Genomic DNA, 27,978 nt, shown 5'->3' with positions numbered 1-27,978 from the left:
GACGACTATGACATTTAATATTAAGCTAGCCAAACTAATAAAACATTTAATACGTTTCATTGGAGAAAATAATTATGCATAATATCAAATTACCTGAAGTTGGTGATCGCTGAAAGCTGTCCGAGCCTTTCTTGGTTTCTTAGCTTTCACAGAAGAACGAGTTTCTTCTTCTGTTGAATCTAATGAAATAATGGAAAATAGGTATTAAACACATACTCTCATGAATAAAACTACAGATATTAAAAACATACTCGCACTAATAAAACTGCAGATATTCAAAACATACTCTCATGAATAAAACTATAGATATATAAAACATACTCGCATTAATAAAACTACAGATATTAAAAACATACTCTCATAAATAAAACAACACTTATTAAAATCATGCTCTCACTAATCAAACTAAAAATATTAAAAACATACTTTCATTAATAAAACTACTGATATTAAAAAATAATTTCATGAATAAAACTACAGATATCAAAACATACTCTTATGAGTAAAACTATAGATAGTAAAAACATAATATCATTAATAAAACTACAGATATTAAAACATACTCTCATTAATAAAACTACAGATACTAAAAACATACTCTCATTAATAAAACTACTGATATTAAAAACATACTATCACGAATAAAACTATAGATAATAAAAACATTCATTAATAATACTGCAGATATTAAAAACATTCATAAATGAAACTACAAATATTAAAAACATTTTCTCATTAACTAAACTACAGATATTAAAAAACATACTCTCATTAATAAAACTACAGATACTAAAAATATACTCTCATTAAGAAAACGACAGATATTAAAACATACTCTCATTAATAAAACTACTGATATTAAAAATATTTTCATGAATAAAACTACAGATAATAAAAACATTCATTAATAACACTGCAGATATTAAAAACATACTCTCATTAATAAAACTACATATATTAAAATCATACTCTCATTAATAAAACTACAGATACTAAAACATACTCTTATTAATAAAACTACAGATATTAAAAATATACTCTCATTAATAAAACTACAGATACTAAAAACATACTCTCATTAATAAAACTACATATATTAAAATCATACTCTTATTAATAAAACTACATATATTAAAATCATACTCTCATGAATAAAACTAAAGATATTAAAAACATATTCTCATGAATAAAACTGCAGATATTAAAAACATATTCTCATGAATAAAACTGCAGATATTAAAAACATACTCTCATTAATAAAACTACAGATATTAAAATCATACTCTTATTAATAAAACTACATATATTAAAACATACTCTCATGAATAAAACTACAGATATTAAAAACATATTCTCATGAATAAAACTGCAGATATTAAAAACATAATCTCATTAATAAAACTACAGATATTAAAAACATTATCTCATTAATAGAACTACAGATATTAAAAACATACTCTCATTAATAAAACTACAAATATTAAAAACATTCATAAATAAAACTACAAATATTAGAAACATTCTCTCATTAATAAAATTACAGATATTAAAACATACTATCATGAATAAAACTACAGATATTATAAACATTCATTAATAAAATTACAGATATTAAAACATTCATAAATAAAACTACATATATTAAAATCATACTCTTATTAATAAAACTACATATATTAAAATCATACTCTCATGAATAAAACTAAAGATATTAAAAACATATTCTCATGAATAAAACTGCAGATATTAAAAACATATTCTCATGAATAAAACTGCAGATATTAAAAACATAATCTCATTAATAAAACTACAGATATTAAAATCATACTCTTATTAATAAAACTACATATATTAAAACATACTCTCATGAATAAAACTACAGATATTAAAAACATATTCTCATGAATAAAACTGCAGATATTAAAAACATAATCTCATTAATAAAACTACAGATATTAAAAACATTATCTCATTAATAAAACTACAAATATTAAAAAAATTCTCTCATTAATAAAACTACAGATATAAAAAACATACTTTCATTAATAAAACGATTGATAATAAAATCATACTCTCATTAATAAAACTTCAGATATTAAATTCATACCTTCAATCATCAAACTACAGATACTAAAAATATTCATACATAAAACTACAAATATTAAAAACATCATTAATAAAACTATAGATATAAAAAACATTTATTAATAAAACAACAGATATTAAAAACATACTCTCATGAATAAAACTACAGATATTATAAACATTCATTAATAAAACTACAGATATTAAAAACATACTCTCATTAATAAAACCACAGATATTACATTTTCACAAATAAAACTACATATACTAAAAACATACTCTAATTAATAAAACGACAGATATTAAAAACATGCTCTCATGAATAAAACTACATATATTAAAAACATGCTTTCATGAATAAAACTACATATATTAAAAACATGCTTTCATGAATAAAACTACAGATATTAAAAACATTCATTGATAAAACTACATATATTAAAACATACTCTCATTAATAAAACTATAGATACTAAAAACATACTCTCATTAATAAAACTACTGATATTAAAAATATTTTCATGAATAAAACTACAGATAATAAAAACATTCATTAATAACACTGCAGATATTAAAATCATACTCTCATTAATAAAACTACAGATACTAAAAACATACTCTCATTAATAAAACTACATATATTAAAATCATACTCTTATTAATAAAACTACATATATTAAAACATACTCTCATTAATAAAACTACAAATATTAAAAACATTCATAAATAAAACTACAAATATTAGAAACATTCTCTCATTAATAAAATTACAGATATTAAAAACATACTATCATGAATAAAACTACAGATATTATAAACATTCATTAATAAAATTACAGATATTAAAACATTCATAAATAAAACTACAAATATTAAAACATACTCTCTTTAATAAAACGACTGATACTAAAAACATACTCTCATTAATAAAACTACAGATATTAAAACATACTTTAATGAATAAAACTGCAGATATTAAAAACATACTCTCATGAATAAAACTACAGATATTAAAAACATACTCTCATGAATAAAATTACGAATATTAAAAACATTCATAAATAAAACTACAAATCTTAAAAACATTCTCTCATTAATAAAACTACAGATATAAAAACATACTTTCATTAATAAAACTACAGATATAAAAAACATACTTTCATTAATAAAACGACTGATAATAAAACATACTCTCATTAATAAAACTACAGATATTAAATTCATACCTTCAATCATCAAACTACAGATACTAAAAATATTCATACATAAAACTACAAATATTAAAAACTTCATTAATAAAACTATAGATATTAAAAACATTTATTAATAAAACAACAGATATTAAAACATACTCTAATTAATAAAACTAGAGATATTAAAAACATACTTTCAGGAATAAAACTACATATACTAAAAACATACTCTCATTAATAAAATTACAGATATTAAAATAATAATCTCATTAATAAAACGATAGATATTAAAAACATACTCTCATGAATGAAATTACAAATATAAAAAAACATACTCTCATTATAAAACTACAGATATTAAAACATACTCTCATTAATAAAACTACATATATTAAAATCATACTCTTATTAATAAAACTACATATATTAAAACATACTCTCATTAATAAAACTACAAATATTAAAAACATTCATAAATAAAACTACAAATATTAGAAACATTCTCTCATTAATAAAATTACAGATATTAAAAACATACTATCATGAATAAAACTACAGATATTAAAAACATTCATTAATAAAACTACAGATATTAAAAACATTCATAAATAAAACTACAAATATTAAAAACATACTCTCATTAATGATACTAAAGATATTAAAAACATACACTCATTAATAAAATGACTGATACTAAAAATATACTCTCATTTATAAAACTACAGATATTAAAAACATACTCTCATCAATAAAACTACACATATTAAAAAACATAATCTCATGAATAAAACTACAGATATTAAAAAACATTCTCTCATTAATAAAACTACAGATACTAAAAACATACTCTCATTAATAAAACTACAGATATTAAAATCATACTCTCATTAATAAAACTACAGATACTAAAACATACTCTCATTAATAAAACTACAGATATTAAAAGCGTGTCCTCAAAAATAATACTATAGGTACTAAAAACATACTCTCAGAACTAAAACTGTAGATACTAAAAACATGCTCTCAGAAATAAAATATAGGTACCAAAACATACTCTCATAAATGAAACTATAGATACAAAAATATACTCTCAGAAATCAAACTTTAGATACTAAAAACACATTCTCAGAAATAAAACTATGGATACTAGATACCCATACTTAATCTAAAATACAAAGTAAAATATAAGATACTTTAAGTTAGCTTAAAAGTTAGCGAAAGATATAAAAGTATGTTCTAGGTACCCTTACTTAACTGAAACATACAGGTAAAAAGAAGACTAAATACGTGAATTTTGTAGTTTGATATTACCTACTAACTTTATTTTCATACGTTGTGCTCTCCAATATATAATTTGCAAATCGTAAGCTATCTTTTGTTACAAAAATGAATAGATAGTAGTATTTGAAGTTAAACTACGTTAATAGATGTGATGTATCTATGCTATTAATTACTTTAAATATCGAATAATATTATAATATTTGTATACTATAAATAACTTTAAATATCCAATAGTATCATGATGTTTTATACTACTAATGACTTTAAATATAATGTAATATTATGATGTATCTATGTCGTTAATGACTTTAAATGTCCACAAATATGGTCATGTTTCTATATAGAAATTATTAATGACCTTAAATATCGAATAATATTATGATGTTTCTCTACTATTACTGCTTTGAAATTTTTAATAATATCATAATGTTTCTGTGCTATTAATGACCTGAAATTTCCTGTAATATCATGATGTTTCTAAGCTATTAATAACTTTAAATATCCAATAGTATCATAACGTATTCATACATCTACTGACTTTAAGAATCCAATAATGTTATGATGTATCTGTGCTATTAATGACTTGAAATTTCCTGTAATATCATATTGTTTTATACTATTAATGATTTTAAATGTACAAAAATATCGTCATGTTTTTATATATAAACTATTAATGACTTTAAATATTAAATTATATTATAATGCTTCTATACTAATAATGATTTGAAATTTCCTGAAGTATCATGATATTTCTATACTATTAATAACTCTAAATATCTTATAATATCATGATGTATTTTTGTTATTAATGATTTCAAATATCCAAAAATATTATGATGTATCTCTGCCATTAATGGCTTTAAATATCCAATAATATCATGATGTATTTTTGCTATTAATCACTTTAAATATCCAAAAATATGGTCATGTTTCTATACAGAAATTATTAATGACTTTAAATATCGAATAATATCACAATATTTCTATACTATTAATGACTTGAAATTTCCTGTAATATCCTAACGTTTTAAGCTATTGATAACTTTAAATATCCAATAATATATGACGTTTCCATACGACTAATGACTTTAAAAATCCAATAACATTATGTGTCTATCTTTAAATATCCCAAAATATCGTCATGTTTTTGTATAGTTTCTATACAGGATATTTCAAGTCATTGTTAGTTTAGAAATATTATGAACTATCATTAATAATATATATTAATAATATAGAAACATCATGATGTTTTAAGGTGTTAATGACTTTAAACATCCTATAATATAATGATGTTTCTATATTATTAATAACTTTAAATATCCAATAATATCATGATGTATCTTTCCTACTAATGATTTTATGAATCCAATAGTATTATGATGTATCTATGCTATTAATAACTTTAAATATACAAAAATGCCATGTTTCTATACAGAAACTGTTAATGAGTTAAATATCGAAAAGTATAATAACGTTTCTATAATGTTAATAACTTTAAATATCCCATAATATCATAAAGTTTCTATACTATTAATGACTTTAAATACCCAATAATATTATGATGTATCTATGCTATTAATAACCTTAAATATCTAAAAATATCATCAAGTTTCTACATAGAAACTATTAATGACCCTAAATATCCAATCATGTCATAATGTTATTATATTATTAATGACTTTAAATATCCTGTAACATCATGATGTAACTATGCCATTAATTCCATTAAATATTCTATAATATCATGAAGTTTTTATACTATAAATGACGTTAAATATCCAATTATATCATAATGTTTCTATAGTATTAATAACTTTAAATATTCATTAATATTGTGATTTTTTATAGTATTAATGACTTTAAATTTCCAATTATATCATGATGTGTCTAAACTGTTAACGACTTTACATATCCAATAAATTTATGATGTTTTATACTATTAATGACGTTAAATATCCAATAATCTTATGATGTATCTATGTTATTAATAACTTTAAATATCCAATAATAAATATCGTAAGCGATGTGATAAAACATACAAGAGATAATTCTCGGTCTTTGGTATTACACGAATGTGAAATAAGATGTAATATGTCTATTTTCAATGGAATCTATATTACTGCTTTACTATGTTTAATGTATGAGGTTTGTCAAGACACATTAGAATTAGTTATTAGATATGTATCAGTTCAAAAGATAACAGGTTTCTATATCATACTCAACAGTTTAAGAATTTGAATAAGAACTAAATAAAACTTCAGGTTTTATTCATAAAGAAAGTAAAATATAACATGAAATTCTGACATTCGATAATGTATAAGATGCAAGTGTTTACCCAACATTAAGTATACATTAAACTGATGTTACTATGTAAACACTTCCCGTAATTCCTCACTTGTTACCGGTTAATTCCTGGGTGAGTACGATTCTATTTATGTACGAATCAAAACACATTCAACGCATGTGTTTTAGCAGACACCCAACTATAACACTGTAACTCAGTTGTGGACTGTGTCCCATTCTCCAAAGCAACGTAGCTCTTTAACGTTAAACAAAACAACTGCTTGTGTTAACCTGCCAAAATCCGAAAATAAGAGAGCATGGCGACTATTTGTTTATCATTACTATCACATACTAGCGTACATGAAATAGAATATATAACATACATTATAGATGCAATGAACTGACACACACTAGCGACTCGAACATACAATATATGCTATGCATTATCGGTTAAACAAACGTTATTCTCCAAGATAAACTAAATACGATTGTACTGTTTGTTCACTATGAAAATGATAAACACTTTATCCAAGAGTAAAATAAATAAATGGTTAATCTTTGATAGTTGCAGTCCATTAAATTCTTAAGCCTACTATGTCTGAAGTTCTGTTGAAACAATGTCATCTATGAAACGGGAACAGGAAGAGAAAGACTGGACAAGTCTTACGAATACACTGTATCAACTGGACAAGTCTTATGAACACACTCTGTCAACTGGTCAAGTCTTGTAAACACATTGTGTCAACTGTACAAGTCTTATGAAAATTCTGCTGTTGCAGAACACACTCTGTCACCTGGACAAGTTTTATAAACACACTGTGTCAACTGAACAAATCTTATGAACACACTGTGTCAACTGGACAAGTCTCGTGAAAATTCTGTTGTTGTAGAACACACTATATCAACTGGACAAGTCTTATGAACATACTGTGTCAACTGGACAAGTCTTATGAACACACTCTGTCAACTGGACAAGTCTTATAAACACATTGTGTCAACTGGGCAAGTCTTATAAACACACTGTGTCAACCGGACAAGTCTTATGAACATACTGTGTCATCTGGACAAGTCTTATGAAAATTCTGCTGTTGCAGAACACACTGTGCCAACTGGACAAGTTTTATAAACACACTGTGTCAACTGGACAAGTCTCGTGAAAATTCTGTTGTTGTAGAACACACTATATCAACTGGACAAGTCTTATGAACATACTGTGTCAACTGGACAAGTCTTATGAGCACACTCTGTCAACTGGACAAGTCTTATAAACACATTGTGTCAACTGGACAAGTCTTATGAAAATTCTGCTGTTGCAGAACACACTCTGTCAACTGGACAAGTCTTATGAACACACTGTGTCAACTGGACAAATCTTATGAACACACTGTGTCAACTGGACAAGTCTCGTGAAAATTCTGTTGTTGTAGAACACACTATATCAACTGGACAAGTCTTATGAACACACTCTGTCAACTCGACAAGTCTTATGAACACACTCTGTCAACTGGACAAGTTTTATGAATACACTGTGTCAACTGGACAAGTCTCATGAAGATTCTGCTGTTGCAGAACACACTGTGTCAACTGGACAAGTTTTATAAACACACTGTGTCAACTGGACAAGTCTTATGAACATACTGTGTCAACTGGACAAATCTTATGACCACATTGTGTCAACTGGACAAGTCTTGTGAAAATTCTGCTGTTGCAGAACACACTGTGTCATCTGGACAAGTCTTATGAAAATTCTGCTGTTGCAGAACACACTGTGCCAACTGGACAAGTCTTATGAACATACTGTGTCAACTGGACAAGTCTTATGAACACACTCTGTCAACTGGACAAGTCTTATAAACACATTGTGTCAACTGGGCAAGTCTTATAAACACACTGTGTCAACCGGACAAGTCTTATGAACATACTGTGTCAACTGAACAAATCTTATGAACACACTGTGTCAACTGGACAAGTCTCGTGAAAATTCTGTTGTTGTAGAACACACTATATCAACTGGACAAGTCTTATGAACATACTGTGTCAACTGGACAAGTCTTATGAACACACTCTGTCAACTGGACAAGTCTTATAAACACATTGTGTCAACTGGGCAAGTCTTATAAACACACTGTGTCAACCGGACAAGTCTTATGAACATACTGTGTCATCTGGACAAGTCTTATGAAAATTCTGCTGTTGCAGAACACACTGTGCCAACTGGACAAGTTTTATAAACACACTGTGTCAACTGGACAAGTCTCGTGAAAATTCTGTTGTTGTAGAACACACTATATCAACTGGACAAGTCTTATGAACATACTGTGTCAACTGGACAAGTCTTATGAGCACACTCTGTCAACTGGACAAGTCTTATAAACACATTGTGTCAACTGGACAAGTCTTATGAAAATTCTGCTGTTGCAGAACACACTCTGTCAACTGGACAAGTCTTATGAACACACTGTGTCAACTGGACAAATCTTATGAACACACTGTGTCAACTGGACAAGTCTCGTGAAAATTCTGTTGTTGTAGAACACACTATATCAACTGGACAAGTCTTATGAACACACTCTGTCAACTCGACAAGTCTTATGAACACACTCTGTCAACTGGACAAGTTTTATGAATACACTGTGTCAACTGGACAAGTCTCATGAAGATTCTGCTGTTGCAGAACACACTGTGTCAACTGGACAAGTTTTATAAACACACTGTGTCAACTGGACAAGTCTTATGAACATACTGTGTCAACTGGACAAATCTTATGACCACATTGTGTCAACTGGACAAGTCTTGTGAAAATTCTGCTGTTGCAGAACACACTGTGTCATCTGGACAAGTCTTATGAAAATTCTGCTGTTGCAGAACACACTGTGCCAACTGGACAAGTTTTATAAACACACTGTGTCAACTGGACAAATCTTATGAACACATTGTGTCAACTGGACAAGTTTTATAAACACACTGTGTCAACTGGACAAGTCTTATGAACATACTGTGTCATCTGGACAAGTCTTGTGAAAATTCTCTTGTTGGAGAACACACTGTGCCAACTGGACTAGTTTTATAAACACACTGTGTCATCTGGACAAGTCTTATGAAAATTCTGCTGTTGCAGAACACACTGTGACAACTGGACAAGTTTTATAAACACACTGTGTCAACTGGACAAATCTTATGACCACATTGTGTCAACTGGACAAGTCTAATGAAAATTTTGCTGTTGCAGAACACACTGTGTCAACTGGACAAGTTTTATAAACACACTGTGTCAACTGGACAAGTCTTATGAACATACTGTGTCATCTGGACAAGTCTTGTGAAAATTCTGCTGTTGCAAAACACACTGTGTCATCTGTACAAGTTTTATAAACACACTGTGTCAACTGGACAAGTCTTATGAACATACTGTGTCATCTGGACAAGTCTTATGAAAATTCTGCTGTTGCAGAACACACTGTGCCAACTGGACAAGTTTTATAAACACACTGTGTCAACTGGACAAATCTTATGACCACATTGTGTCAACTGGACAAGTCTAATGAAAATTCTGCTGTTGCAGAACACACTGTGCCAACTGGAGACAAAATAAACCGAGACAAAACTATAATTTTCGACACAGACAATTTTTTTTGGAAAATAAAAAGAGGGAAGTTCAATAATATTTCTGCATGAACACAATAAAGCCTTCACTGAACAGATATTGGGGATTAGACGTGGCTACCAGTTGGAGTATTTCTACCAATCAGAACTAAGGATAAACAGACCAATCACCAAATGTTCTTCATAATCCACCAGGAAAACACGATAAAGACCTGCAACATCTTACGCAGGCTCGCCTGAAGATGGAAGGCTGATGTAGCTATTTTATCGCTTCTCAATAACACTAAGCATTCTACTCAAAAACATTATTATATCATTTTTTTAGTCTACTAAAACGCGAATCAATCTCAGGTTTCAACAAAGCCTATCACTTTGCCTCATTTATTCATCACTACATAGCTGTTAATCAAAGAGAGACTATCTCTCATGGAATGTGTTTTTTAAATACGATGAAGTTGTTTAACGTGTTTATAAACTAATTTATTCCATTTTTTGTACGATTTTAACTTTTTCATTGCTACGAAGCAGGCTTTCTTTGTTTGTTTGTTTTTTGAATTTCGCACAAAGCTACTCGAAAGCTATCTGTGCTAGCCGTCCCTAATTAATGTAAGACTAGAGGGAAGACAGCTAGTCATCACCACCCACCGCCAACTCTTGGGCTACTCTTTTACCAACGAATAGTGGGATTTACTGTCACATTATAACGCCCCCACGGCTGAAAGAGCGATCATGTTTGGTGCGACCGGGATTCGAACCCGCGACCCTCGGATTACGAGTCGTATGCCTTAACACGTTTGGCCATGCCGGGCACGAAGCAGGCTATCCAGCCTTGAAAAGTGCACAAATGAGTTTGAATTTCATTAAAATAGGGTTTTGCCGGTAAATTTTCATATAACTTTATTTTTTAAAGTTTATTGAATATATAAAATATATCTAATACTGAATAAGTAGTTGATGTTACCAACGAAGCAAAATGTCGAGTAACTATATATACCAATTGTTTATCTGTAGTGGAACGTGTAGCAGCAGCCTTCTCATTGTCCAGAATGAGTAACTTCCTATCTCGTGCACGCCGAGCACATTATACGATTAGTAATAGCTATTAAGGCCCTCCTAACCACCGGAATTGCTACACATTTATCTGTTAAGCAAGAAAAGACATATAACACAACTCCTTATTGCCAAAAACAGTTTTGTCGTGTCTCAGTATTCTTCTTTACGAAGCCACGAATGATTTAGGAGAACGAAATCAGATACTTTAAATTTTCATCACAAACATACGCAACTACAGTTTTAACATCTTTCGATGCTTCTAATTATCTGTGAGTTTTAGCTGATGTCTTGTTGTCCGAAACAAGAAAGTATGGGTGCTTTAACTCATAATAATCACAACAAATGTAACTGGGGTTTATATTTCATAATGTTGATTTTAAACCATCATTAAAAATTTTAATCATCAGAAACAATTATTATTGTCAAATTAAAACAATTATATCAATCAACTATTCATACTGTTAAATTACAACAATTACATAAACCAATAATTCGTATTTTAAAGCTACAACAATTATATAAACCAATAATTCGTGTTGTTAATTTACAACAATTATATAAACCAATGATTCGTATTCTTAAGTTACAACAATAATATATACCAAAGATTTCTACTGTTAAATTACAACAATTCTATAAACCAATTACTCGTGTTGTTAAGCTACAACAATTATATAAACCAATGATTCTACATTTAAGCGAAAACGATTATCTAAACGAATGATTTGTATTGTTAAGAAACAACAATTATATAAATCAAATTTTCATACTGTTAAGCTACAACAATTATATAATCCAAAGATTCATACTCTTAAGTTACAACAATTAGATAAACCCATGATTAGTATTGTAAAGTTACAACAATTATATGAACCAAAGATTCATATCCTTAAGTTACTACAATTATATAAAGGAAAAATACATATTGTTAAGTTACAACAATTATGTAAACCAAAAATTCATGCAGTTAAGCTACAACAATTATATGAACCAAAGATTCATATTCTTAAGTTACTACAATTATATAAAGGAAAAATACATACAGTTAAGCTACAACAATTATATGAACGAATGATTCGTATTGTTAAGCTACAACAATTATATAAACCAAACATTGATACTATTAAGCTACAAAACTTATATAAACCAATTAATCATATTGATAAATTAAGACAATTATGTAAATTAAAGATTCATAATATTTAACGACAATAATCATATAAACCAAAGATTCGTATTTTTGAGGTAGAGCAATTATATAAATCAATGATTTGTATTTTTGAGGTAGAGAAATTATATAAACCAATGGTTCGTAGTAATAGGCTACAATAATTATATAAACCAATGATTTGTACTCTTAGGTTAAACAATTATAAAAAAAAACAATGGTTCTTATTTTTAAGTTACAACAATCATGTAAGCCACAAATTTATACTGTTAAGTTACAACAATAATACAGATCAAAGATTCATATTGTTAAGCTACAACAGATATACAAACCAACGTTCATAATTTTAAGCTACAACAATTGTAAGACAAATATTCGTATTTGTAAGTAATAAGAATTATATAAACCAATGATTCGTATTTTTAAGCTACAACCAATGTATAAACCAAAGATTCGTATTGGTAAGTTACAACAATAATATAAACCAATTATTCGTATTGATAACTTACAACAATTATATAAATCAAAGATTCATTTAGTTAAGTTACAACAATTACATAAACCAATGATTCGTATTTTAAAAGTACAACAATTATATAAACCAATAATTCATATTGTTAAGTTACAACAATTACATAAACCACAGTTTGTTATACTTAAGTTACAACAATTATATAACCCAAAACTTATATTGTTACGTTACAACAATTATATAAACCAATGATTCGTATTGTTAACTTACAACAATAATATAAACCAATGATTCGTATTTAAAATATAACAATCAATTATATAAACGAATGATTCCAATTGTTAAGCTACAAAAATTGTGTAAACCAATTATTCGTACTTTGAAGGTTGAACAATTATATAAACCAATGATTTGTACATATAAGCTACAAAAATTGTATCATCCAATAATTCGTATTGTTATGTTACAACAATTATATGAACCAATTATTCGTATTGTTAGCTTACAACATTTATATAAACCAAAGATTCATATTGTTAAGTTACAATAAGTACATCAACAAAAGACTTATACCGTTAAGTTACAACAATTATATAAACTAAACATCCCTGTTGTAAAATTACAAGAATCCAAAAAACCAATTACTCGTGTTGTTGAGCTGCAAACGGATATAAACCAAGTATTCACTTTTAAGCTACAACAATCATCTAAACGAATGATTCGTATTGTTAAGCTACAACAAGTACATAAACCAAATTTTCATACTATTAAGTTACAACAATTATATAAAACAAAGATACATAGTATTGAGTTACAACAATTATATAAACCACAGTTTGATATACTTAAGTTACAATAATTATATAGACCACAGTTTGATGTACTTAAGTTACAACAATTATATAAACCAACATTCCTATTGTTAAGTTATGAAAATCATAGAAACCAAGCATTCTACTTTTCAGCTATTATAATTATCTAAACGAATGATTCGTATTGTTAAGCTACAACAAGTATATGAACAAGAGATTGATATTTTAAGTTACAAAAATATATAAAGGAAAGATACATATTGTTAAATTTTAACAATAATGTAAACCAAAAATTCATACAGTCAAGCTACAACAATTACATGAACGAATGATTCCGACTCTTAAGTTAAGAATTATATAAATCAGTTATTACTATTGTTAAGGTACAACAATTGCATGAACAAATGATTCGTATTTTTAAACTGCAACAATTATATAAACTAAAAATTCATATTTTTAAGCCACAACAATAATATAAACCAACGTTTATAATTTTAAACTACAACAATTGTATAAGCCAAATATTCGTATTCTTAAGTTAAAACAATTATATAAACCAAATATTCGTATTCTTAAGTTACAACAATTATATAAACCAAATATTCGTATTCTTAAGTTAAAACAATTATATAAACCAAATATTCGTATTCATAAGTTAAAACAATTATATAAACCAAATATTCGTATTCTTAAGTTAAAACAATTATATAAACCAAATATTCGTATTCTTAAGTTACAACAATTATATAAACCAAATATTCGTATTCTTAAGTTAAAACAATTATATAAACCAAATATTCGTATTCATAAGTTAAAACAATTATATAAACCAAATATTCGTATTCTTAAGTTAAAACAATTATATAAACCAAATATTCATATTTTCCAACTACTAAATTATATAAACCAAATATTCATACTATTAAACTACTACAATTATATAAACCAAAGATTCATATTATTAAACTACTACAATTATATAATCCAATGATTCGTATTGTTATGTTACAACAATTATATAAACCAATCATTCGTACTGGTACCTTACAACAATTATATAAACCAATCATTCGTACTGGTACCTTACAACAATTATATAAATCAAAGATTCATATACTTAAGTTAAAGCAATTATATAAATTAAAGATTCATACTGTCAAGTTACAACAATTACATAAACCAATGATTCGTATTTTAAAACTACAACAATTATATAAACCAATGATTCATATTGTTAAGTTGCAACAGTTATATAAAGCAAAGATTCATATTGTTAAATTACAACAATCATATAAAACAAAGATTCATATTATTAAGTTATAACAATTATATAAACCAAAAATTCATATTGTTAAGTTGCAACAATTATATAAACCAAAGATTCATACTGTTCAGTTATAACAATTATATAAACCAAAAATTCATATTGTTAAGTTGCAACAATTATATAAACCAAAAATACATATAATTAAGTTAGAACAATTATATAAATCAAAGATTCATACTGTTCAGTTATAACAATTATATAAACCAATGATTCGTACTGTTAACTTACAACAGTATTATAAATAAATGATTCGTATTTTAGGGTTACAACAGTTATAAAAACTAATTATTATTATTCTTAAGTTACAACATTTATATAAGCCAAAGATTTATACTGTTAAGTTACAACAACTATGTAAACAAATGGTTCGTATTTTAAAACTACAACAATTATATAAACCAATGATTCATATTGTTAAGTTGCAACAATTATATAAAGCAAAGATTCATATTGTTAAGTTACAACAATCATATAAAGCAAATATTCATATTATTAAGTTATAACAATTATATAAACCAAAAATTCATATTGTTAAGTTACAACAATTATATAAACCAAAAATTCATATCGTTAAGTTACAACAATTATATAAACCAATTATTGGTATTGTTAAATTACAACAATTATGTAAACCAAAAATTCATATCGTTAAGCTACAACAATTATATAAACCAATTATTGGTATTGTTAAATTACAACAATTATGTAAACCAAAAGGGCCCGGCATGGCCAAGCGCGTAAGGCGTGCGACTCGTAATCCGAGGGTCGCGGGTTTGTGCCCGCGTCGCGCCAAACATGCTCGCCCTCCCAGCCGTGGGGGCGTTATAATGTGACGGTAAATCCCACTATTCGTTGGTAAGAGAGTAGCCCAAGAGTTGGTGGTGGGTGGTGATGACTAGCTGCCTTCCCTCTAGTCTTACACTAATAAATTAGGGACGGTTCGGTGCAGTGGGCGAACAACCTACTCACTTAAATACCTGTTGAAGAATCCGCAAGATTGCGGCCCTATGTTCCTTGATGGAATCTAATGGTGAATGAATGATGAATGTAGCTACAGCAATTATATAATCATTATATAATAATGATTCGTATTGTTAAGTTACAATAATTATATAAACGAATGCTTCGTATCTTAAAGCTTCAACAATAAACCAAATTTCATAATTTTTAACTGCAACACTGCACAACAATATTTTTGAAAAGTTTTTGCTCATAGTACCTGGTGGGTATGCACAAATATAGTTCTGGTTTTGCTTCATCACGTAGGAACTCTGAGAAATAGACAGTTAACTGTTTATCGGCAATAACGTATTTAATTGCGTTTATGTTTCTAATACGCTAGTAAGTTCAACATAATTAAAAGTGTTTTGCTCCTGATTTTCGTTTGTATTAAATATCCGGTGCATCACGTTGCAGTGTCCAACAGTAGTCAGCAAGCATTGACGAATTCCAGTTGTCCTGATGTCGTTTTTCCATTTTAGTAATGTCCTGGTAAAACTGAAGATTTCGATGAAACGGTACTTGATGGTCAAATTTGGATATGATTTTCGTGATCAGCAGCCAAAAATCTATAAGGAACACCCAACAGTGTTCAAGAAGCAAAACCTTTGTTGTGCAGTGTTATATAAGCCAAAGATTCGTATTGGTAAGTTACAACAATAATATAAACCAATTATTTGTATTTTTAAGGTAGAACAATTATATAAACTAATTATTCGTATTTTTAAGGTAGAACAATTATATAAATTAATGATTCATATTAATGAACTACAACAACAATGTAAACCAATTATTCGTATTCTTAGGTTACAATAATTATATAAAGCTATATTCCTAACTTACAACAATTATGTAAACCAATTATTCGTATTCTTAGGTTACAATAATTATATAAAGCTATATTCCTAACTTACAACAATTATGTAAACCAATCATTCGTTATGTTAAGCTATAACAATTATATAAACAAATGACGAAATGCTTAAGACTTTCGAAATGTCTTCCTCTACAGTTGTGTCTCCACATCAAGCAGTTGCCGTCCATTCCACTAAGTTTCATTCATTATATAAATCAGTTATTCGTATTGTAGAGATACAACAATTACGTATATGGATGATTCGTATTTTTAAGCTACAACAATTATATAAATGAATGATTCATATTGTTAAGCTTCAACAATTGTATAAGCCAAAGATTTATATTGTTGAGCTACAACAATTATGTAAACGAATGATTCGTATTGTTAGGCTTCAACATTTATATAAACGAATTTTTAAGTTGCAACAATTATATCATTGCTTTAACTGGTTTGAGTTTTGATCAACCTCACATATAACTGCATCAGTTTTAAGTACATTTACGATGTCACTTTTCAATTCTTCATAATGTTGTGTTACAATAACTATAACACAACTGTAACTGGTTAATGACAGTTTCTAATGATTTATAACATTCACGTCGTACTTTAATCGACTGAGACAGTATCTAGTTGTAAATAACGCGTAGTTGGAGAGTGCATGAAACAATTACAGCTTGTGAATGGATAATCTAATGATGACACGTTAAATATTATATACTAGCTTATGGAAGAAACTTTTTATCGGTAAAAGCATTTGCTGGGAGTTATGAAAATATATTTACTGATGCAAAATAATTATTTTATCTATTTTCGTGTTGAAGTAGATAAAAACCGCTCTTTTCACTGGATCTATGAAGCATAGAGTGAAATAATCCATCACCTCAAGCATAAATATTATCCGTGGTAACACAAATAACAAGTTTAACGATCGTTTCTTCGTTTTAAGAAAGCACAATGAGCTGCTTCAATTGTTTTAATACAAACTTCTCCGTTAGTCCAATGCAGTGAAATAATTATGAGAGATAACATGTTTTTTTATTGAATTCGGAGGCGGAGAGGAAGGAAACAGAGAAATGAGGAAGAGAAACAGGTTGAAGAAGAATTATAACAGGGGGGGTCTAGTTGAGGGTGAAGAGATAAACAGAAGATTAAGAGAAGGAGAGAGGATGGCAGAAGCGACAGAAGTATGAATATGAAAGAAGGAAGAATTACTGGAGGGAAGAAAGAGTAAAGACTAGAGGTATGAGGGAAGTGGGTGGAGTTCCCGCCTAAGGACTAGAAACTTCAGTCCACACTATATAATTACACTTTTTAATATGAAGAAAACTGAAGTATGGTAGAAAAAACACAAAGTTGTCTGTCTTTTCTTTACGTGAAACACTGATGTTCTGAGGACAAAATTCCTACTGCAAGCACACTCACAAACTTGCAAAATACAACATAAGTTAAAGTAAAATAACAACCAAAACACATCTTAGCTTATGATAAATAATTTAAACAAAACAATAATATCCATAATGTCTTTATTTCAAATTTTGTTGTATTTGGTAGAAAGACTTAACAAATTACTTTCTTAGCTTTAATAAAATTATCAATTTTACACTGTCATCCATAAGACATGTGCTGGGCAACGGTCAGTTGCAAACTCTTTTTATTAACGCAAATATGACCTAAGAAGGTCGAAACTTTGTTCTCTGCTTTATTTTGGTAAATGAGTTAATACCCATACCAGCCGTCCTGAGGTGCATGTCAAATAAATCGTTTTAATCGAGAGATTTTCCAGTTTCATATTCAATAGACGAAACAGCCAGTCCGGTTAAGCGCTGCTCATTCATTACGAGAGTGAAGTCAATATTTTAATTACTATATAATACTAAATAGCGAGTCATTACTAAAGACTAAAGAGTGAAGTCAATAACTTATTACCATATAATACTGCATACAGCAAGTCATTACTAATGACTAAAGAGTGAAGTAAGTAACTTATTACCATATCATACTACACAAAACAAGTCATTACTAAAGACTAAAGAGTGAAGTCAGTAACTTATTACCATATAATACTACACACAACAAGTCATTACTAAAGACTAAAGAGTGAATTCAATAACTTATTACCATATAATACTACACACAACAAGTCATTACTAAAGACTAAAGAGTGAAGTCAATATTTTAATTACTATATAATACTAAATAACGAGTCATTACTAAAGACTAAAGAGTGAAGTCAATATTTTAATTACTATATGATACTAAATAGCGAGTCATTACTAAAGCCTAAAGAGTGACGTCAATATTTTTATTACTATATAATACTAAATAGCGAGTCATTACTAAAAACTAAAGAGTGAAGTCAATATTTTAATTACTATATAATACTAAATAGCGAGTCATTACTAAAAACTAAACAGTGAGGTCAGTAACTTATTACCATACAATACTGCATACAGCAAGTCATTTCTAAAGACTAAAGAGTGAAGTCAGTAACTTATTACCATATCATACTACACAGAACAAGTCATTACTAAAGACTAAAGAGTGAAGTCAGTAACTTACTACCATATCATACTACACACAACAAGTCATTACTAAAGACTAAAAAGTGAAGTCAATAACTTATTACCATATCATACTACACAGAGCAAGTAATTACTAAAGACTAAATAGTGAAGTCAGTAACTTATTACCATATAATACTACATACATCAAGTCATTACTAAAGACTAAAGAGTGAAGTCAGTAACTTATTACCATATCATACTACACACAACAAGTCATTACTAAAGACTAAAGAGTAAAGTCAATAACTTATTACCATATCATACTACACACAACAAGTCATTACTAAAGACTAAAGAGTGAAGTCAATAACTTATTACCATATCATACTACACAGAGCAAGTCATTACTAAAGACTACAGAGTGAAGTCAGTAACTTATTACCATATAATACTACACACAGCAAGTCATTACTAAAGACTAAAGAGTGAAGTCAATAACTTATTACCATATCATACTACACAGAGCAAGTCATTACTAAAGACTAAAGAGTGAAGTCAATAACTTATTACCATATCATACTACACACAACAAGTCATTACTAAAGACTAAAGAGTGAAGTCAATAACTTATTACCATATCATACTACACAGAGCAAGTCATTACTAAAGACTACAGAGTGAAGTCAGTAACTTATTACCATATAATACTACACACAACAAGTCATTACTAAAGACTAAAGAGTGAAGTCAGTAACTTATTACCATATAATACTACACACAACAAGTCATTACTAAAGACTAAAGAGTGAATTTAATAACTTATTACCATATAATACAACACACAGCAAGTCGTTACTAAAGACTAAAGAGTGAAGTCAATAACTTATTACCATATAATACTACACACAACAAGTCATTACCAAAGACTAAAGAGTGAAGTCAGTAACTTATTACCATATAATACTACATACAGCAAATCATTACTAAAGACTAAAGAGTGAAGTCAATATTTTAATTACTATATAATACTAAATAACGAGTCATTACTAAAGACTAAAGAGTGAAGTCAATATTTTAATTACTATATAATACTAAATAGCGAGTCATTACTAAAAACTAAAGAGTGAGGTCAGTAACTTATTACCATACAATACTACATACAACAAGTCATTACTAAAGACTAAAAAGTGAAGTCAATAACTTATTACCATATCATACTACACAGAGCAAGTCATTACTAAAGACTAAAGAGTGAAGTCAGTAACTTATTACCATATCATACTACACACAACAAGTCATTACTAAAGACTAAAGAGTAAAGTCAATAACTTATTACCATATCATACTACACACAACAAGTCATTACTAAAGACTAAAGAGTGAAGTCAATAACTTATTACCATATCATACTACACAGAGCAAGTCATTACTAAAGACTACAGAGTAAAGTCAGTAACTTATTACCATATAATACTACACACAACAAGTCATTACTAAAGACTAAAGAGTGAAGTCAGTAACTTATTACCATATAATACTACACACAACAAGTCATTACTAAAGACTAAAGAGTGAATTTAATAACTTATTACCATATAATACAACACACAGCAAGTCGTTACTAAAGACTAAAGAGTGAAGTCAATAACTTATTACCATATAATACTACACACAACAAGTCATTACTAAAGACTAAAGAGTGAAGTCAGTAACTTATTACCATATAAAACTACATACAGCAAATCATTACTAAAGACTAAAGAGTGAAGTCAATATTTTAATTACTATATAATACTAAATAACGAGTCATTACTAAAGACTAAAGAGTGAAGTCAATATTTTAATTACTATATGATACTAAATAGCGAATCATTACTAAAGACTAAAGACTGAAGTCAATATTTTAATTACTATATGATACTAAATAGCGAGTCATTACTAAAGCCTAAAGAGAGACGTCAATATTTTTATTACTATATAATACTAAATAGCGAGTCATTACTAAAGACTAAAGAGTGAAGTCAATATTTTAATTACTATATAATACTAAATAGCGAGTCATTACTAAAAACTAAAGAGTGAGGTCAGTAACTTATTACCATACAATACTACATACAACAAGTCATTACTAAAGACTAAAGAGTGAAGTCAGTAACTTATTACCATATAATACTACATACAGAAAGTCATTACTAAAGACTAAAGAGTGAAGTCAGTAACTTATTACCATATAATACTACACACAACAAGTCATTACTAAAGACTAAAGAGTGAAGTCAATAACTTATTACCATATCATACTACACAGAGCAAGTCATTACTAAAGACTACAGAGTGAAGTCAGTAACTTATTACCATATAATACAACACACAGCAAGTCGTTACTAAAGACTAAAGAGTGAAGTCAATAACTTATTACCATATAATACTACACACAACAAGTCATTACTAAAGACTAAATAGTAAGTCAGTAACTTATTACCATATAATACTACATACAGCAAGTCATTACTAAAGACTAAAGAGTAAAGTCAATAACTTATTACCATATCATACTACACACAACAAGTCATTACTAAAGACTAAAGAGTGAAGTCAATAACTTATTACCATATCATACTACACAGAGCAAGTCATTACTAAAGACTACAGAGTAAAGTCAGTAACTTATTACCATATAATACTACACACAACAAGTCATTACTAAAGACTAAAGAGTGAAGTCAATAACTTATTACCATATCATACTACACACAACAAGTCATTACTAAAGACTAAAGAGTGAAGTCAATAACTTATTACCATATCATACTACACAGAGCAAGTCATTACTAAAGACTACAGAGTGAAGTCAGTAACTTATTACCATATAATACTACACACAACAAGTCATTACTAAAGACTAAAGAGTGAAGTCAGTAACTTATTACCATATAAAACTACATACAGCAAATCATTACTAAAGACTAAAGAGTGAAGTCAATATTTTAATTACTATATAATACTAAATAACGAGTCATTACTAAAGACTAAAGAGTGAAGTCAATATTTTAATTACTATATGATACTAAATAGCGAATCATTACTAAAGACTAAAGACTGAAGTCAATATTTTAATTACTATATGATACTAAATAGCGAGTCATTACTAAAGCCTAAAGAGAGACGTCAATATTTTTTATTACTATATAATACTAAATAGCGAGTCATTACTAAAGACTAAAGAGTGAAGTCAATATTTTAATTACTATATAATACTAAATAGCGAGTCATTACTAAAAACTAAAGAGTGAGGTCAGTAACTTATTACCATACAATACTACATACAACAAGTCATTACTAAAGACTAAAGAGTGAAGTCAGTAACTTATTACCATATAATACTACATACAGAAAGTCATTACTAAAGACTAAAGAGTGAAGTCAATAACTTATTACCATATAATACTACACACAACAAGTCATTACTAAAGACTAAATAGTGAAGTCAGTAACTTATTACCATATAATACTACATACAGCAAGTCATTACTAAAGACTAAAGAGTGAAGTCAGTAACTTATTACCATATCATACTACACACAACACGTCATTACTAAAGACTAAAGAGTGAATTCAATAACTTATTACCATATCATACTACACAGAACAAGTCATTACTAAAGACTAAAGAGTGAAGTCAGTAACTAATTACCATATCACACTACACACAACAAGTCATTACTAAAGACTAAAGAGTGAAGTCAATAACATATTACCATATCATACTACACACAACAAGTCATTACTAAAGACTAAAGAGTGAAGTCAGTAACTTATTACTATATCATACTACACAGAACAAGTCATTACTAAAGACTAAAGAGTGAAGTCAGTAACTAATTACCATATCACACTACACAGAACAAGTCATTACTAAAGACTAAAGAGTGAAGTCAGTAACTAATTACCATATCACACTACACACAACAAGTCATTACTAAAGACTAAAGAGTGAAGTCAGTAACTTATTACCATATCATACTACACAGAACAAGTCATTACTAAAGACTAAAGAGTGAAGTCAATAATTTATTACCATATAATACTACACACAGCAAGTTATTACTAAAGACTAAAGAGTGAAGTCAATAACTTATTACCATATCATACTACACACAACAAGTCATTACTAAAGACTAAAGAGTGAAGTCAATAACTTATTACCATATCACACTACACACAACAAGTCATTACTAAAGACTAAAGAGTGAAGTCAATAACTTATTACCATATCATACTACACACAAAAAGTCATTACTAAAGACTAAAGAGTGAAGTCAGTAACTTATTACCATATAATACTACACAGAACAAGTCATTACTAAAGACTAAAGAGTGAAGTCAATAACTTATTACCATATCATACTACACAGAACAAGTCATTACTAAAGACTAAAGAGTGAAATCAATAACATATTACCATATCATACTACAAACAACAAGTCATTACTAAAGACTAAAGAGTGAAGTCAATAACTTATTACCATATAATACTACACACAGCAAGTCATTACTAAAGACTAAAGAGTGAAGTCAATAACTTATTACCATATCATACTACACAGAGCAAATTGCCGTACTTAACACGGATGATAATTTCAAATGGTAAGGTTTTATTTGCCTCCAGTCTAGTAATTTACCAAATAAAAAACTAAGAGCTCAGTCTATGCACAACTTCCGGCTATGCTTTGGGCAACTACCCCTGGAGCACTACACTAACTAAGGCTCTGACCTTTTTTATGCACATAATGGGCTTAGCAACTAAGCCAGAGATGCCTATAGTTTAGCTATGGCCATTCTTAATTTTGAACAGCGTACAAGAGTGAAGGCAATTAGTAGGCAGCACCCGCCGCCTGAAGTGATTATTCTTAACCGAATAAAAAAACTGAATATTTACGTTGATATCTCAGACACAACTGAATGTTCATAATCTTCAGATCTCTTGTCCAATCCGACACCTTTGGTCCCCATAATTGAAATTGATAAAAACAAGGCGGTTACCCGATCAAACAGGCTGCTTCAGTTCACCTCCACATCATTATTAATAATGTTCTTTACCTTTAAAATACACAAACATCGATTAAAATTACAAAAACGTGGTCACTACAACACTATACTATGCATTTATTGTGTTACTCAAGCTGTTTACTGCGAAATTATAAAATAGAGTAAAACTCGATACATGTGGTAAATAATAGAAACCAACCAAGAGGTAAAAAATATTTGAAATTCAACTCTACACCAGGGAAGGTTTGATTTCAGAACAGACAATTTGTGATCACTTTCCTTTATAATCCTGGAAAACAAAACTGACTTACAAGTTCAAATACTGCGTGAAAACATTGCTTTCAAACTTGACGAATCAGAACTTCATTAACTGACTGTTTCACGCAAAACTCATTAACTGACTTGGAATATTTTACAAATGCATAAAACCTTTCTCAATCCTGAATGTTTCACCCAAAATTTATTAATTGACTTGAGATATTTCAGATATAGGTAAAACGTTTCTCAACTCGTTAACTACTTCACCAAAAATGTATTAATGGACTTGGAATATTCCAGAAATACATAAAATCTCAAAGTTCTATTCCTGTGGTGTTAGCTTGTAATTTAAGCATTATGCAGAATAATTGTATTCTGTAATAAGTGTTTTAATAAGTGAAATACATATTTTATTTACAAGTAAACAGTAAACGTTTCACTGCTAGCTGCTAAAACCACTATCACTCTACACATTACACAAGAGTTAAAATATTTTTACGGGTTTTGAGTCCGGTTAACTTCACTATACCTCCCAGTGGCACAGCGATATGTCTGTGAGCTTACAACACTAAAACTAGGTTTCGATACAATAGGGAGTAACTTAACTTCAGGTTACTATATGATGAAGTAAAACGAGGTGAAAACTCTACAGATTTATTTAATGTAGTTCACATTAGAAAATGTAGTCAATCAAATAATGCGCTGGTTCTTTACGTCACACATTTTACTTTCAACTTTAACTCTGGTGAAAAATAAAATAAATATTTAGTATATATATGAATATATATATATATATGAATATTTTATTTGGATTTGCTTCGGTGAACAATACCATTTTAAATTTTCTTGTGCGTTAACGTTTCAAGTTTCACTCTTAATGTTACAGTTTAGTTTTATAGAGACACACATATATATATATACAGACACAAGTACACATACATATATATATATACACACGAGTACACACACATACATACATATATAAACATATATACAGACACAAGTACACATACATATATATATTCCCATATCTTATTAATAATGATATGCTAACAGTGCTTCATATAACTATTTATCTGTTAAACAGTGTTTGTTTCATCTTCCACAATGTGCATAATCTGTAGAAACAACGTTATTATCTGTTAAATTTTTTATTCTACCTCATATAACGTAAATGTTCTTCGGAAACAATGTAAGCTACGGGTTATTACAGTTGACACGTTTTGTAGAATCGCCTGACTTATCTGTAGGGCTTGTTCATAATCGTCTGCTATAACACAAACTTTCTGAAGAGAAATCGCAAGTTGTGTTTTAATTTGTACATTCTCTTCTTATAATGTACTATTAGTATAAAAAATAACTTATAGAATAACTGCGAACCACTTACAACATGAAGGTTATTTAAACTATAAGGTATAGAATAACTCTGAACCACCTGCTACATAAAGGTTATATAAACTATAAGGTATAGAATAACTCTGAACCACTTACTACATGAAGGTTATTTTATCTATAAGGTACAGAATAACACTGAACCACTTACTACATGAAGGTTATTTTATCTATAAGGTACAGAATAACTGTGAGCCTCTTATTACGTGAAGGTTATTTTATCTATAAGGTACAGAATAACTGTGAACATCTTATTACGTGAAGGTTATTTTATCTATAAGGTACAGAATAACTGTGAACCTCTTGTTACGTGAAGGTTATTTTATCTATAAGGTACAGAATAACTGCGAACATCTTACTACGTGAAGGTTATTTTGTTATACATGAAGCAATATTTTAGTTTGGCTAGCACCAAATATATTTTAATTTTAATATCACAATAACTTTATTCTAGCTGGATTCACCCTCTCTATTTTACTTTAATGAGCACGGAAACCATATTTGAACTTGATCTGACATCTTATAAATGACAACAGGAAGAAAAAGAAACAATAATGTTCTCTGTTTTAAAAGAACGTATCGAACTACAACTAAACACGTTTCTATCCCGATATGCCTTTATAAAGAATCTTTATAGTGTAGTAATTTTTCTCATTGAATGTTTGTTAGAGAGTTTCACTATATCTGAGGTTCCAGTGTTAATCTACATGTTCCTTCACAGCATTTAAAGATTTGAAAATGTGTAGATTCACCTTTCTTCATCACTGATTGGAGAACTTTCTCTTCTGACTTCTCGGAACTCGACTGGGCCGTCATGTCTGGTGCTTGTGCAGCGTGGCCAAGGATGTCGCGTATTAAGAACGAAGTTGTAGGAACGCAAGGATCGTGGTGAGAACCGGCCACTTTCGGCGAATCGTTTTCCAATGAACGAGGAGAGAAGTGGCCGACGGTCTCCCTAGTTGCAAGGTTATCGGGCTTCTCGATGAGCGTTGGACTACTGCTCGTTGATTCGAAGCCCTGAGAAAACATTGCCACGAGTAGTAAAAGGCTTCCTAGACTACACCATCTAAACCATTACTAAATCGATTGTTACTAAACTGCATAATAAAGACAGAAGTCCTCTATAAAAACTTTAAGTACATTTTTCTGCGTAAAATATAAATATTACCGAATATTTCAAAAACTGTCGTAATATACCTTAAGCCTAATATTAAAGCATCACAAAAATTTCACTTTGGTTTAAAGTCTTAGTTCTTGCTTATTACCGGAAGACTAATATCGAATGCTTTAAGTCTGGTGGGACTACTCTAGCGTGTCGCCGGGCTAAGTGAAAAGTAAACAGAGCATTTAGCACAGATTGGATAACTTAACAGCCATTCCTGACATGGTGACTTAAGGTATGGCTTTGTGGCTTTGGTTGCGGGTCGAGCAGGGCCTGGGGGTGTGGCTCGGTTTCAGCTTATACCAATAAGATCATTGGTTATATCACCGTGGTCTGGAAAGGGTGTCTCGTGATTGGCTCTACGGTCGATAACTGTAAGAAGAATGTGCTGTGCAATGGAGGCGGCATACAGGGATTTTCATATACATTGTATAAAACGTTATGTGAGGTGTTGCAACAGGTGTTAGTACTATTACCG

At 28.9% G+C, this 27,978-nt stretch overlaps 1 protein-coding gene across 1 annotated transcript; it reads right to left on the bottom strand.

Moving 5' to 3' along the window:
• Positions 1-84: 84 nt before the first annotated feature.
• On the bottom strand, positions 85-27,776 carry LOC143243265 (uncharacterized). Its single transcript, XM_076487113.1, has 2 exons — positions 27,091-27,776; positions 85-179 (listed from the first exon to the last, which is right to left on the bottom strand). The coding sequence occupies exons 1-2, from the start codon at positions 27,365-27,367 to the stop codon at positions 85-87; spliced, it is 372 nt and encodes a 123-aa protein (XP_076343228.1). The 5' UTR covers positions 27,368-27,776.
• Between the last annotated feature and the right edge of the window lie 202 nt (positions 27,777-27,978).

The sequence above is a fragment of the Tachypleus tridentatus genome, unplaced genomic scaffold (genome assembly GCF_004210375.1).
Source record: "Tachypleus tridentatus isolate NWPU-2018 unplaced genomic scaffold, ASM421037v1 Hic_cluster_2, whole genome shotgun sequence".
NCBI classification, from domain to species: Eukaryota; Metazoa; Arthropoda; class Merostomata; order Xiphosura; family Limulidae; genus Tachypleus; species Tachypleus tridentatus.
This window is presented reverse-complemented; position numbering and strand designations above follow the sequence as displayed.

Bases quoted from the DNA above. Each gene is read 5' to 3' on its own strand.
- LOC143243265 (XM_076487113.1), bottom strand. From the start codon at position 27,367: ATGTTTTCTCAGGGCTTCGAATCAACGAGCAGTAGTCCAACGCTCATC. The intron at 180-27,090 runs GTGAATCTACAC...TTATTTCATTAG, and splicing joins CCAATCAGTGATGAAGAAAG to ATTCAACAGAAGAAGAAACT.